Source organism: Coregonus clupeaformis, chromosome 24 (genome assembly GCF_020615455.1).
Source record: "Coregonus clupeaformis isolate EN_2021a chromosome 24, ASM2061545v1, whole genome shotgun sequence".
NCBI lineage: Eukaryota > Metazoa > Chordata > Actinopteri > Salmoniformes > Salmonidae > Coregonus > Coregonus clupeaformis.
In genome coordinates, this window is record NC_059215.1 from 42,183,217 (window position 1) to 42,198,981 (window position 15,765).

The 15,765-nt window shown below is 42.2% G+C and overlaps 1 protein-coding gene across 1 annotated transcript in view; it reads left to right on the forward strand.

The window, feature by feature from the left end:
• The window catches only part of LOC121538552 (dysbindin-like), a 45,122-nt gene that overhangs the window by 10,954 nt on the left and 18,403 nt on the right, over window positions 1-15,765 (forward strand). The window contains exons 2-3 of the mRNA XM_041846679.2: window positions 13,848-13,997; window positions 14,184-14,327. Coding sequence (XP_041702613.1) covers window positions 13,848-13,997; window positions 14,184-14,327 — 294 coding nt within the window. The remainder of the gene's footprint in view (window positions 1-13,847; window positions 13,998-14,183; window positions 14,328-15,765) is intronic.

The window sequence follows — 15,765 nt, forward strand, 5'->3', positions numbered from 1 at the left end:
CGCAGACAGTGTGGTGAAGAAGGTGCAACAGAGCCTCTTCAACCTCAGGAGGCTGAAGAAATTTGGCTTGGCACCTAAAACCCTCACAAACTTTTACAGATGCACAATTGAGAGTATCCTGTCGGGCTGCATCACCACCTGGTACGGCAACTGTACTGCCCGCAACCGCAGGGCTCTCCAGAGGGTGGTGCGGTCTGCCGAAACGCATTACCGGGGGCAAAATATCCTCCCTCCAGGACACCTACAGCACCCGATGTCACAGGAAGGCCAAAAAGATCATCAAGGACATCAACCACCCAAGCCACTGCCTGTTCACCCCGTTATCATCCAGAAGGCGAGGTCAGTGCAGGGGCATCAAAGCTGGGACCGAGAGAATGAAAAACAGCTTCTATCTCAAGGCCATCAGACTGTTAAATAGCCATCACTAACACATTAGAAGCAGCTGCTGCCTATTGAAATCACTGGCCACTTTAAGAAATTGAATATTAGTCACTTTAATAATGTTTACATATCTTGCACTACTCATCTCATATGTATATACTGTATTCTATAATATTCTACTGTATCTTAGTCCATGCCGCTCTGTCATTGCTTGTCCATATGTTTATATTCATAAATTCCATTCCTTATGTATTGGGTATATGTTATGAAATTGTTAGATATTACTTGTTAGATATTACTGCACTGTAGGAGCTAGAAGCACAAGCATTTCGCTACACCCGCAATAACATACTAAACACGTGTATGTGACAAATACAATTTGATTTGATTTGCTTTGATTTGATACAAAATAGTCCAGTATTGTGATGCTTCACTGGATCAATCTGACACTTTGCACACACACTGCCACCATCTACTGGCCAAAATCTAAACTGCAATATTATATTGTGGCCTTTCTCTTGCATTTCAAAGATGATGGAACAAAAAAACAAAAAAAAGCGCATGTTTTTTGGTTTGTATTATCTTTTACCAGATCTAATGTGTTATATTCTCCTACATTAATTTCACATTTCCACAAACTTCAAAGTGTTTCCTTTCAAATGGTATCAAGGATATGCATATCCTTGCTTCAGGTCCTGAGCTACAGGCAGTTAGATTTGGGTATGTCATTTTAGGCAAACATTGAAAAAAAGGGTCCAATCATTAAGAGGTTAACTATTTGCACATCATTACAACACTATATATATAGACATAATATTACACTTGAAATGTCTTTATTTTTTTGGAACTTTTGTGAGTGTAATGTTTACTGTACATTTTTTATTTTTTATTTCACTTTTGTTTATTATCTATTTCACTTGCTTTGGCAATGTAAACATCTGTTTCCCATGCCAATAAAGCCCTTAAATTGAAATTGAATTGAAATGAGTGAGAAAGAGAGGAGAGGAGAGAGGAGAGAGGAGAAAGAGGAGAGAGAGAGAGACAGAGAGAGAGAGGAGAGGAGAGAGAGGAGAGAGAGGAGAGAGAGTGAGAGAGAGGAGAAAGAGGAGAGAGAGAGACAGAGAGAGAGAGAGAGAGAGAGAGAGAGAGAGAGAGAGAGAGAGAGAGAGAGAGAGAGAGAGAGAGAGAGAGAGAGAGAGAGAGAGAGAGGAGAGAGAGAGAGAGAGAGAGAGAGAGAGAGAGAGAGAGAGAGAGAGAGAGAGAGAGAGAGAGAGAGAGAGAGAGAGAGAGAGAGAGAGGAGAGAGAGGAGAGAGAGTGAGAGAAAGAGCTCTGCTATGAGACTGCTGATCTGCTGCTGACTGATGTTTTGCCATCAGAGCCAGAACTACCTTAAGAATGCTGGCCTTGCTGCTAGTGACATCATTATATGTTGCCATGGTCTTAGACCTTACTATCTTATGTCTAGGCCCCTTTGTTTTGGTTAATCATGTCACATGACCTGGATTTTAGCCTTTATTTTAAGGCTTATCCAGAAATGAGAATTGGACCAAAAATGAAAGCAATTGTCTGAGGATGGTGCTGGACCATCTGACATAAAAAGGGGACAGTTTGATGAAAAAGCTTTAAATAAAGGTTAACATCCAGGTCATGTGACATGATTAACCAAAACACAGGACCCTATATGACCAGTAATGGCATACACTTACAGATACTGTGTGATGGGTACAGACTATATGGATTAACATACTGTATATTATGTATATGCAACAGCTACAGTAACTGAGTGTATAACTATATGTTAGTCACAGAACACACACTCACAGAACTCTGGCATGGCTGCAGTATTCTGACCTCATCATCTGGTCTCTGCAGATTAGGAAAATAATGTAAACATGAAATTACCTTAATAAGTAGAGTTTGGGGGATGAAAGTAATAGCATGACACAATCACAAAAGTAGAATGGGAACCTCCATTAAAGGCATATTTGGTTTATGTGAGTACCCAAATTCAACAGTCAACACAATAACTAACCCAGTGGAAACGGAGTGCTTTGAAGAAAAGCCACCAGGACTTGTTATTGTATAACCAGGCATTTGTTAGTGGCTTATTATTTTCGACAGTTGCATAAGACAGCGTGTCAGAGATTCACGGCATATCTCAGGACACAGATGCCGCGGGGCTCTCACCCCCCACAAAAAACCCACATTCTTTATTTTTTGCCTTCCATCTCCCCTTCCTCCTACCTCTCTGCCTGTTCTATTTCTTTCCCTCTCTCTCTTTCTCTTTTTTTCAACAGCCACTTAAAACCTGGTGCGTCAATCTAGTAACATATTAAAACAATCTGTCAATTTAAGCTAGAGATATCTTTTTTTGTTGTTGCATGGGCTGCGTCTCAATCCATCGCATCTGCCTATGAGCTACAGCAGTGTTCATCAGACCATGAGACCATGTTCTCCGTTTTGCTCTACGATCCCAACAAGTATCACGGGATTGAATGGAAGTATGGAGGTAGTTTTGTGCCTACCCAAAAGAGGGGTTAAATATGTGTAAAAAGCTGTCATCAAGTCAAAGGGTGGCTATTTGAAGAATCTCAAATATAACATATATTTTGATTTCTTTAACACTTTTTCGGTTACTACATGATTCCATGTGTTATTTCATAGTTTTGATGTCTTCACTATTATTCTACAATTTAAAATATAGTAAAAATAAAGAAAAACGCTTGAATGAGTAGGTGTGGACAAAAAAATTGCCTTTCTTTCGAAAACAAGGACATTTCTAAGTAACCCCAAACTTTTGACTGGTACTGTATATATATATATATATATATATATATATATATATACATTACCGTTCAAAAGTTTGGGGTCACTTAGAAATGTCCTTGTTTTCGAAGAAAAGCAAGTTTTTTGTCCATTAAAATAACATCAAATTGATCAGAAATACAGTGTAGACATTGTTAATGTTGTAAATGGCTGTTGTACAGTGAGGGAAAAAAGTATTTGATCCCCTGCTGATTTTGTACGTTTGCCCACTGACAAAGAAATGATCAGTCTATAATTTTAATGGTAGGTTTATTTGAACAGTGAGAGACAGAATAACATCCAGAAAAACGCATGTCAAAAATGTTATAAATTGATTTGCATTTTAATGAGGTAAATAAGTATTTGACCACCTCTCAATCAGAAAGATTTCTGGCTCCCAGGTGTCTTTTATACAGGTAACGAGCTGAGATTAGGAGCACACTCTTAAAGGGAGTGCTCCTAATCTCAGCTTGTTACCTGTATAAAAGACACCTGTCCACAGAAGCAATCAATCAATCAGATTCCAAACTCTCCACCATGGCCAAGACCAAAGAGCTCTCCAAGGATGTCAGGGACAAGATTGTAGACCTACACAAGGCTGGAATGGGCTACAAGACCATCGCCAAGCAGCTTGGTGAGAAGGTGACAACAGTTGGTGCGATTAATCGCAAATGGAAGAAACACAAAATAACTGTCAATCTCCCTCGGCCTGGAGCTCCATGCAAGATCTCACCTCGTGGAGTTGCAATGATCATGTGAACGGTGAGGAATCAGCCCAGAACTACACGGGAGGATCTTGTCAATGATCTCAAGGCAGCTGGGACCATAGTCACCAAGAAAACAATTGGTAACACACTACGCCGTGAAGGACTGAAATCCTTCAGCGCCCGCAAGGTCCCCCTGCTCAAGAAAGCACATGCCCGTCTGAAGTTTGCCAATGAACATCTGAATGATTCAGAGGAGAACTGGGTGAAAGTGTTGTGGTCAGATGAGACCAAAATCGAGCTCTTTGGCATCAACTCAACTTGCTGTGTTTGGAGGAGGAGGAATGCTGCCTATGACCCCAAGAACACCATCCCCACCATCAAACATGGAGGTGGAAACATTATGCTTTAGGGGTGTTTTTCTGCTAAGGGGACAGTACAACTTCACCACATCAAAGGGACGATGGACGGGGCCATGTACTGTCAAATCTTGGGTGAGAACCTCCTTGCCTCAGCCAGGGCATTGAAAATGGGTCGTGGATGGGTATTACAGCATGACAATAACCCAAAACACACGACCAAGGCAACAAAGGAGTGGCTCAAGAAGAAGCACATTAAGGTCCTGGAGTAGCCTAGCCAGTCTCCAGACCTTAATCCCATAAAAAATCTGTGGAAGGAGCTGAAGGTTCGAGTTGCCAAACATCAGCCTCGAAACCTTAATGACTTGGAGAAGATCTGCAAAGAGGAGTGGGACAAATCCCTCCTGAGATGTGTGCAAACCTGGTGGCCAACTACAAGAAACGTCTGACCTCTGTGATTGCCAACAAGGGTTTTGCCACGAAGTACTAAGTCATGTTTTGCAGAGGGGTCAAATACTTATTTCCCTCATTAAAATGCAAATCAATTTATAACATTTTTGACATGCGTTTTTCTGATCATTTCTTTGTCACTGGGCAAACGTACAAATCAGCAGGGATCAAATACTTTTTTCCCTCACTGTAGCTGGAAACGGCACATTTTTAATTGAATATCTACATAGGCGTACAGACTCCCATTATTAGCAACCATCAGTCCTGTGTTCCAATGGCACGTTGTGTTTGTGTTATGATGAGTTTTCTGGTATCGAGAAGTTCAGGATGCAAGAGAGTAGTCGAACACTTAGATGGAGAGTTGATTCAGAGTTATTTAATGGTTACAGTACTGGATTCGTGTGACAAGCGGCACGGGCGTCATCTCTTGTCATCCGAATGACTTACATAGAAGAATCTCTCAGTTTATGTAATGACTCCCGAGCTACTTCCATCCAACAGTTGCCAACCATTATTGAGTGTCACTCATCTCCTACAATAGGATCCCCCTACATGGTATCGTGTGGCACTCTAGCCATTCCATCACGTACTCCTTCCAAGATTAGCACCAGTGGCCCCCAATCTATCTTGGCACGCCGACCTTCTATCACCCACCAGTGACATCAATAACACCTGGCGTGTCCTTGCCCTCTCTCCCACATACAGCTCATGAGTTTAAAGACATTAACAAATACTGTATCAAAAGATGTTATATCAGTTTGCTAATCCAAGTTTATTATTTTAAAAGGCTAATTGATCATTAGAAAACCCTTTTGCAATTATGTTAGCACAGCTGAAAACTGTTGTGCTGATTAAATAAGCAATAAAACTGGCCTTCTTGAAACTAGTTGAGTATCTGGAGCATCAGCAATTGTGGGTTCGTTTGTTTACAGGCTCAAAATGGCCAGAAACAAATAACTTTCTTTTGAAACTCGTCAGTCTATTCTTGTTCTGATGCGAGAAATTGCCAAGAAACTGAAGATCTCATACTACGCTGTGTACTACTCCCTTCACAGAACAGCGCAAACTGGCTCTAACCAGAATAGAAAGAGGAGTGGGAGGCCCCAGTGCACAACTGAGCAAGTGGACAAATGCATTAGAGTGTCTAGTTTGAGAAACAGGCACCTCACAGATCCTCAACTGGCAGCTTCATTAAATAGTACCCACAAAACACCAGTCTCAACGTCAACAGTGAAGAGACGACTCCGGGATGCTGACCTTCTAGGCAGAGTTGCAAAGAAAAAACATATCTCAGATTGCCCATCTTAATCTTTTCTTTTTATTGGCCAGTCTGAGATATGGCTTTTTCTTTGCAACTCTGCCTAGAAGATCAACATCCCAATAATGCTGATAATGGGCCTCTGTACACCTATGTAGATATTCCATTAAAAATCAGCCGCTTCCAGCTAGAATAGCCATTTAGAACATTAACATTGTCAACACTGTATTTCTGATCAATTTGATGTTATTTTAATGGACAAAAAAATTGCTTTTCTTTCGAAAACAAGGACATTTCTAAGTGACCCCAAACTTTTGAACGGTAGTGTATATATATATATATTTCCTGAGCTTTCTTATATCTCCTAGATATAGGACAAACACTTCACAACCTTGTTCCTTCTGATTGATTTTTTGACTGTCTTTTCTTAATGTGTTTTTCAATGCTATAGTAGTAAAGGCCAAATTCAATATTTGATCAAATCTGTTTTATACATTTTGTTGGGATACCTAAAGGGGTCATAAAATTCCAAATCAAATAGCTAAATTATCCATACTATGACCATCTTAAAACAATTCCATATGTCATCTTAGAATCCCCGCCCTCCCCATGGCTTATTAACCTTTCTCCCTCAATCTCATCCAATCCTGCCCTTTTAAGGAGAGGCATCAACAAACACACATTGAACACACATCTAAGAACTTACATTGTTTAAAGCAGTTTCCCAAACACTTCTACTGCATTCCAGCTCCCTCCCAAGTTGGGCACCACATGGCTGATGAGTCGTAACATTTACATAATCATTAATGGTAAGTTCAACAATTAGTTCCCATACTCAGAGCCTGACTCAGTCTAATTGCCCTTGAGTGAACTGGCCCTGAATGTAATGCCCAGGCTTTGTGAGGAGTATCTATCTGTGGAACCTTGTCTGGCCCGGCTATCTTACGTAAGAGACGAGGGCAAAGAACTTTGAAGAGTGTACTTTTAGATGAGGCATATTCAAATTCATTTAATAAGACTACATATTGAAACAGGCTGCCTCTACATGAGACTTTAGTAGTATACCAAGGCAACGGCAGAGAGTGGGTGACTTTCACAAGGGGACCATTTCAACTTCATTCTTTCTTCTTACACTTGGACCTTATCTTCAATGGCTGTTTCCACTACATGATGGTAGAGAAGAGTAAGTCTTTAGATCTATTGTCTCTTACACAGGATCATGGTGAGAAACACAGAGGCATACATGAAGAGATGGACCTATGAGTGGGTTGGTGCTGTCCTCCTATTGGCTGCTATAGTAATGAGAACACACAAAGATGATAGTGTACACAGAAAAACCCCTTCAAGTTTCTATTTGTGTGTGTTTGTGAGGTTGTGCGTGTGTGTGTGTGTTCCTGCTTGCCTACTTATGTGTGACCTCTTTGACAGATCCGTGGGTTCTGTGGCTAAGGGCGCTGTAGTTTACATAAGCTGTATGGTCGAATCATCATCAGCTGTTTCTTCTTTGCCGTGGTATCCCTGTGTGACTGTCTTATCAGAGCACCCCCTGGGTTTGTGGGTGTCTCTCCCCCCCTGCCCTTCTGCAGTGGGCACAACCCAGGCTGGCAGGGCACAGGACACCTATAACCCCCAGCCTGCCTCCTAAAGTATTCAGGGTTGTCAGAGGAGGAAGGGGAGGATGTTAACTATTATAATGACAGCTGATTTGTTGTGCACTGAAGTCCACAAGTGAAGGGAAAAGGTGAGAGAAGGAGAGCACGTAGATGCGAGAAGGAATTGTAGCTACAACGAGCAAAGTGATCATGCTATTTGCATGTGGCTGCTATGAAAGTGAACTGTGTTTGCGTGTGATCAGGGCTGTATTCATTCCGTCGATTCTGTTGAAAAAAATTCAAAAAATGGATGAAACAGGGATAAACATACCTGAATTTGTGGAATAGAAACCCTTGTTTGCCACTGTTGGACTAATGATTACACCCTAGGTCAGCTAGGTTCAGGCAAGAGTGTGCAAGACGGTATTGAATGTCACCTTGATTACTAAAATGTTTCTCTAAAATAAAAAATATTTCGACCTGTGTACCTACTGTACGTTGTAAACTTTAATTCATAGGCTAGGTTGTAGCAACCTCATGATGGGTATAGGGAAAATTAAAGTATCATGTAGTAGCCTAAACCTATCGATGTTACATTGAGCTGGGTGAATGGAATACAGTGGCTTGCGAAATATTCACCCCCCTTGGCATTTTTCCTATTTTGTTGCCTTACAACCTGGAATTAAAATTGATTTTTTGGGGGGGTTTGTATTATTTGATTTACACAACATGCCTATCACTTTGAAGATGCAAAATATTGTTTATTGTGAAACAAAAAAGAAATAAGACAAAAAAAACAGAAAACTTGAGCGTGCATAACTATTCACCCCCTCAAAGTCAATACTTTGTAGAGCCACCTTTTGCAGCAATTACAGCTGCAAGTCTCTGGGGTATGTCTCTATAAGCTTGGCACATCTAGCCACTGGGATTTTCGCCCATTCTTCAAGGCAAAACTGCTCCAGCTCCTTCAAGTTGGATGGGTTCCGCTGGTGTACAGCAATCTTTGTCATATTGAGGTCTGGGCTTTGAGTAGGCCATTCCAAGACATTTAAATGTTTTTCCTTAAACCACTCGAGTGTTGCTTTAGCAGTATGCTTGGGATCATTGTCCTGCTGGAAGGTGAACCTCCGTCCCAGTCTCAAATCTCTGGAAGGCTGAAACAGGTTTCCCTCATGAATTTCCCTGTATTTAGCGCCGGAGAAGATGGCTGCTGTTTTACAGCCCTCTAACCAATTGTACTATTATGTGTGTTTTTCCACGTTATTTGTAATGTATTTTGTACATAATGTTTCTGCCATCGTCTCTTATAACCAAAAAGAGCTTCTGGATATCAGGACAGCGATTACTCACCTCGTATTGGACGAAGATTTTTTCTTCAACGAGGCGGCCGCGAAGGATATCCTACAGACACCCGACAAGGCCCAAATCCCAGTCATTCGCATGAGGAAGAGACGGAGATATCGTGGACGTAGGTCGGGGCCTTGTAAGGATCCGACGGCGAGCGAGTAAACTTCCGCTCCCATTAATCCTATTAGCCAATCTTCAATCATTGGAGAACAAATTGGATGACCTAAGATTACGGTTAGCCTACCAACGGGACATTAAAAACTGTAATATCTTATGTTTCACCGAGTCGTGGCTGAACGACGACATGGATAACATACAGCTAGAGGGTTAAACGCTACATCGGCAGGATAGAACGGCTGACTCCGGTAAGACAAGGGGTGGCGGTCTGTGTATATTTGTAAACAACAGCTGGTGCACAAAATCAAATACTAAGGAAGTCTCGAGGTTTTGCTCGCCTGAGGTAGAGTATCTTATGATAAGCTGTAGACCACACTATTTACCAAGAGAGTTTTCATCTATATTTTTCATAGCTGTCTATTTACCACCACAAACCAATATTGGCATTAAGATTGCACTGAATGAGCTGTATAACGCCATAAATCAACAGGAAAACGCTCATCCAGATGCAGCGCTCTAGTGGCCGGGGACTTTAATGCAGGGAAACTTAAATCCGTTCTCCCTAATTTCTACCAGCATGTTAAATGTGCAACCAGAGGAAAAAAAACTCTAGACCACCTTTACTCCACACACAGAGACGCATACAAAGCTCTCCCTCGCCCTCCATTTCGCAAATCTGACCATAACTCTATCCTCCTGATTCCTGCTTATTAGCAAAAACTAAAGCAGGAAGCACCAGTGACTCGGTTAATAAAAAAGTGGTCAGATGACGCAGATGCTAAGCTACAGGACTGTTTTGCTAGCACAGACTGGAACATGTTCCGGGATTCTTCAGATAGCATTGAGGAGTACACCACATCAGTCACTGGCTTCATCAATAAGTGCATCGATGATGTCGTCCCCACAGTTACCGTACGTACATACCCAAACCAGAAGCCATGGATTTCAGGAAACATCCACACTGAGCTAAAGGGTAGAGCTGCCGCTTTCAAGGAGCGGGACTCTAACCCGGACGCTTATAAGAAATCCCGCTATGCCCTCCGACGAACCATCAAACAGGCAAAGAGTCAATACAGGACTAAGATTGAATCGTACTACACTGGCTCTGACGCTCGTCGGATGTGGCTTGAAAACTATTACAGACTACAAAGGGAAGCACAGCCGCGAGCTGCCCAGTGACACAAGACTTCCAGACGTGCTAAACCACTTCTATGCTCGCTTCGAGGCAAGCAACACTGAAGCATGCATGAGAGCACCAGCTGTTCCGGATGACTATGTGATCACGCTCTCCATAGCCGATGTGAGTAAGACTTTTAAGCAGGTCAACATTCACAAGGCCGCAGGGCCAGACGGATTACCAGGACGTGTACTCCGAGCATGTGCTGACCAACTGGCAAGTGTCTTCACTGACATTTTCAACATGTTCCTGACTGAGTCTGTAATACCAACATGTTTCAAGCAGACCACCATAGTCCCCGTGCCCAAGGACTCTAAGATAACCTGCCTAAATCACTACCGACCCGTAGCACTGACGTCTGTAGCCATGAAGTGCTTTGAAAGGCTGGTTATGGCTCACGTTAACAGCATTATCCCAGAAACCCAGACCCACTCCAATTTGCAAACCGCCCCAACAGATGATGCAATCTCTATTGCACTCCACACTGCCCTTTCCCACCTGGACAAGAGGAACACCTACGTGAGAATGCTATTCATTGACTACAGCTCAGCGTTCAACACCATAGTGCCCTCAAAGCTCATCACTAAGCTAAGGATCCTGGGACTAAACACCTCCCTCTGCAACTGGATCCTGGACTTCCTGACGGGCCACCCCCAGATGGTAAGGGTAGGTAACAACACATCTGCCACACTGATCCTCAACACGGGGGCCCCTCAGGGGTGCGTGCTCAGTCCCCTCCTGTACTCCCTGTTCACCCATGACTGCATGGCCAGGCACGACTCCAACACCATCATTAAGTTTGCCGACGACACAACAGTGGTAGGCCTGATCACTGACAACGATGAGACAGCCTATAGGGAGGAAGTCAGAGACCTGGCCGTGTGGTGCCAGGATAACAACCTCTCCCTCAACGTGACCAAGACAAAGGAGATGATTGTGGACTACAGGAAAAAAAAGAGGACTGAGCACGCCCCCATTCTCATCGACGGGGCTGTAGTGGAACAGGTTGAGAGCTTCAAGTTCCTTGGTGTCCACATCACCAACGAACTATCATGGTCAAAACACACCAAGACAGTCGTGAAGAGGGCACGACAAAGCCTATTACCCCTCAGGAGACTGAAAAGATTTGGCATGGGTCCTCAGATCCTCAAAAAATTCTACAGCTGCACCATCGAGAGCATCCTGACTGGTTGCATCACCGCCTGGTATGGCAACTGCTTGGCCTCCGACCGCAAGGCACTACAGAGGGTGGGGCAAAGGTTCCTGCCATCCAGGACCTCTATACCAGGCGGTGTCAGAGGAAGGCCCTCAAAATTGTCAAAGACTCCAGCCACCCTAGTCATAGACTGTTCTCTCTGCTACCGCACGGCAAGCGGTACCGGAGTGCCAAGTCTAGGTCCAAAAGATTTCTCAACAGCTTCTACCCCCAAGCCATAAGGCTCCTGAACAGCTAATCATGGCTACCCGGACTATTTGCACTGCCCCCCCACCCCATCCTTTGACGCTACTGCTACTCTGTTAATTATTAAAGCATAGTCACTTTAACTCTACCCACATGTACATATTAATTCAACTACCTCAACTAGCCGGTGCCCCCGCACATTGACTCTGCACCGGTACCCCCCTGTATATATAGCCTCCCTACTGTTATTTTATTTTACTTCTGCTCTTTTTTTCTCAACACTTTTTTTGTTGATGTTTTATTTTTACTTTTTTGCTAAAAATAAATGCACTGTTGGTTAAGGGCTGTAAGTACGCATTTCACTGTAATGTCTGCACCTGTTGTATTCGGCGCATGTGGCCAATAAAATTTGATTTGATTTGATTTGATCCATTATTCCTTCAATTCTGACTGTATATACAGTTGAAGTCGGAAGTTTACATACACCTTAGCCAAATACATTTAAACTCAGTTTTTCACAATTCCTGACATTTAATCCTAGTAAAACTTCCCTGTCTTAGGTCAGTTAGGATCGGCACTTAATTTTAAGAATGTGAAATGTCAGAATAATAGTAAAAAGAATGATATATTTCAGCTTTTATTTCTTTCATCACATACCCAGTGGGTCAGAAGTTTACATACACACAATTATAATTTGGTAGCATTGCCTTTAAATTGTTTAATTTGGGTCAAACATTTCGGGTAGCCTTCCACAAGCTTCCCACAACAAGTTGGGTGAATTTTGGGCCATTCCTCCTGACAGAGCTGGTGTAACTGAGTCAGGTTTGTAGGCCTCCTTGCTTGCACACACATTTTCAGTTCTGCCCACACATTTTCTATAGGATTGAGGTCAGGGCTTTGTGATGGCCACTCCAATACCTTGACTTTGTTGTCCTTAAGCCATTTTGCCACAACTTTGGAAGTATGCTTGAGGTCATTGTCCATTTGGAAGACCCATTTGCGACCAAGCTTTAACTCCCTGACTGATGTCTTGAGATGTTGCTTCAATATGGCCACATTATTTTCCTTAATCATGATGCCATCTATTTTGTGAAGTGCACCAGTCCCTCCTGCAGCAAAGCACCCCCACAGCATGATGCTGCCACCCCCGTGCTTCACGGTTGGGATGGTGTTCTTCGGCTTGCAAGCTTCCCCCTTTTTCCTCCAAACATAACGATGGTCATTATGGCCAAACAGTTCTATTTTTGTTTCATCAGACCAGAGGACATTTCTCCAAAAACTACGATCTTTGTCCCCAATTGCAGTTGCAAACCGTAGTCTGGCTTTTTATTTTGGTTTTGGAGCAGTGGTTTCTTTCTTGCTGAGCGGCCTTTCAGGTTGTGTCGATATAGGACTCGTTTTACTGTGGACATAGATTATTTTGTACCTGTTTCCTCCAGCATCTTCACAAGGTCCTTTGCTGTTGTTCTGGGATTGATTTGCACTTTTCGCACCAAAGTACGTTCATCTCTAGGAGAGGGAACGTGTCTCCTTCCTGAGCGGTATGATGGCTGTGTGGTCCCATGGTGTTTATACTTGCATACTATTGTTTGTACAGATGAAGGTGGTACCGTCAGGCGTTTGGAAATTGCTCCCAAGGATGAACCAGACTTCTACAATTTTTTTTCTGAGGTCTTGGCTGATTTCTTTAGATTTTCACATGATGTCAAGCAAAGAGGCACTGAGTTTGAAGGTAGGCCTTGAAATACATCCACAGGTACACCTCCAATTGACTCAAATTATGTAAATTAGCCTATCAGAAGCTTCTAAAGCCATGACATAATTTCCCGGAATTTTCCAAGCTGTTTAAAGGCACAGGCAACTTAGTGTATGTAAACTTCTGACCCAATGGAATTGTGATACAGTGAATTATAAGTGAAATAATCTGTCTGTAAACAATTGTTGGAAAAATTACTTGTGTCATACACAAAGTAGATGTCCTAACCGACTTGCCAAAACTAAAGTTTGTTAACAATACATTTGTGGAGTGGTTGAAAAACGAGTTTTAATGACTCCAATTTAAGTGTATGTAAACTTCCGACTTCAACTGTAATCTATACATCCAAAACCAAATGCGTCCGATGGCATGGCTGAAAATGGTATTGTTTTTTATCCCTCTGTTGGCCTGATAATATAAATGTCAACCTATACAACATATACCTGTTGAGGAGTTTGATTGACATTTGGGCTGTATGTGTTCTGTTTTGGTTGCTAGCGGAGACAGACAACTCTCAGAGGGTGTTGGACAATGACTCAGCCCAGCATCTGAAGCTGAGGGAGAGACAGCGCTTCTTTGAGGAGGTGTATCAGCACGATAAGGACTTCCTCCTGTCCTCGGCCCACCTGCACATCGACTGCAGGAAACGTGAGAGATGCTCAATACACACATCTTCACATGCACAAATCACACACACATAGGATAGGCCTCTATTATGTAATATATGGATTAATTAGAATATACATTACAGTCCAAATAAACAGCTCATAATGGACTTAATCATAATAAGTAAATATACAGCCTGAATCTGAGTGTGTTGTGTTGTCCATACAGCTCCTATGGGCAGTATCTCCTCTATGGAGGTGAACGTGGATATGCTGGAACAGCTGGACCTCATGGACATCTCTGACCAGGAAGCTCTGGATGTGTTCCTCAACTCTGGGGACGACGACGGCCCACTGGCCTCCCCTTTACCAGGTATCTATGTCACCCTCCTGGCCTCCCCAGAAATAACAGACTCTTCCTTACCACTACTTACCAGGTTTGCTTCTCAAAGTAAGGTTAAAGTGTGGACACATTTTCTTTACAATTAGCCTTTCTAGAGTGGAAATAAACTCCTTCTAGAAAGGAACTAGAGCAGTGGCGGCTTTAGGCTTGTGAATTTGAGGAGGATGGATTAAAATTATTTTAAAAAATACCATATTTTGAAACAAGCTTGATCAAGGAATTCCCCTGGCTTGCTATAAAACTAGGGCAGAGTGGGGTAAGTTGAACCAAAGGGTTAGTTGAGCCACCCCTTGTTTAGGAAACCATACACAAAATGAATCATGTGACCAAATATTTAGGAAGAGGACATCATTTCATGGAGTCTGTGAAGAAAGAAACCACATGAAAAAATGGTAAGCAAGTTAGGTCACCCAAAAATATTTTCACGAAGTCAAATGAATTTATTGTGCATCTGTTTCTTAGGTTAAGATAACGAATTAGTCTCCCTACCACATTTCTTTCCAATTCAGACATTGTTTTTATGTCACAGTAGGCCTACTGGTCTTGTAGTACTTTAAGAACATATAAAGGTTCACTATTGAGAGTTATCACATTGTAAAGATATAATCTCCACTTTCCATATAACATAGGAAATGTTACTCTGACTAACAGCCTAACCATGAACGTGATAAAAACGTGTAATAATTATAATATAATTTGTGCAACTTTAAATCACTTTATTAGAATACAATATAATTTCATTCAAAATACAACACAATCACGATTTAGTTTCAAATGTCAAATGTGTACAGTTCAGGAATATTTCATCTTTCCATCTTGATAAGAAATGGCCATATTCGATTCAGACAAAGTAAAATCATTAATGGATTATATAAATTGGAAATGAAAAGTTATTCCTACACAATGCATTTTCCATTCATACAATGTATAGGGAAGGCTTCATTGCCATTGTAGATTTGCCATGGTAATCAAGGATTATTTTTTATTTTTTTCAGTTGTACGGAATGATTGTTAAAAAGATAAATCACACTTAGTCAGGTGAAATTGCCAGATCAAATTATTCCAATGGTAATACCCATCAGGTTACATTTTCTTGAAGAATGATTGGTGGCAATGAGGACTAAAAGCAAAGGTTATTACATTTTAGTCATTTAGCAGACGCTCTTATCCAGAGCGACTTACAGTTAGTTCGTTTTTTTATTTCATACCCCCCGTGGGAATCGAACCCACAACCCTGGCGTTGCAAACACCATGCTCTACCCCTACCTTGGACGACGCTGGGACAATTGAGCGCCGCCACATGGGTCTCCCGGTCGCGACCGGCTACGACAGAGCCTGGATTCGAACCAGGATCTCTAGTGGCACAGCTATCACTGCTATGCAGTGCCTTAGACCACTACGCCACTCG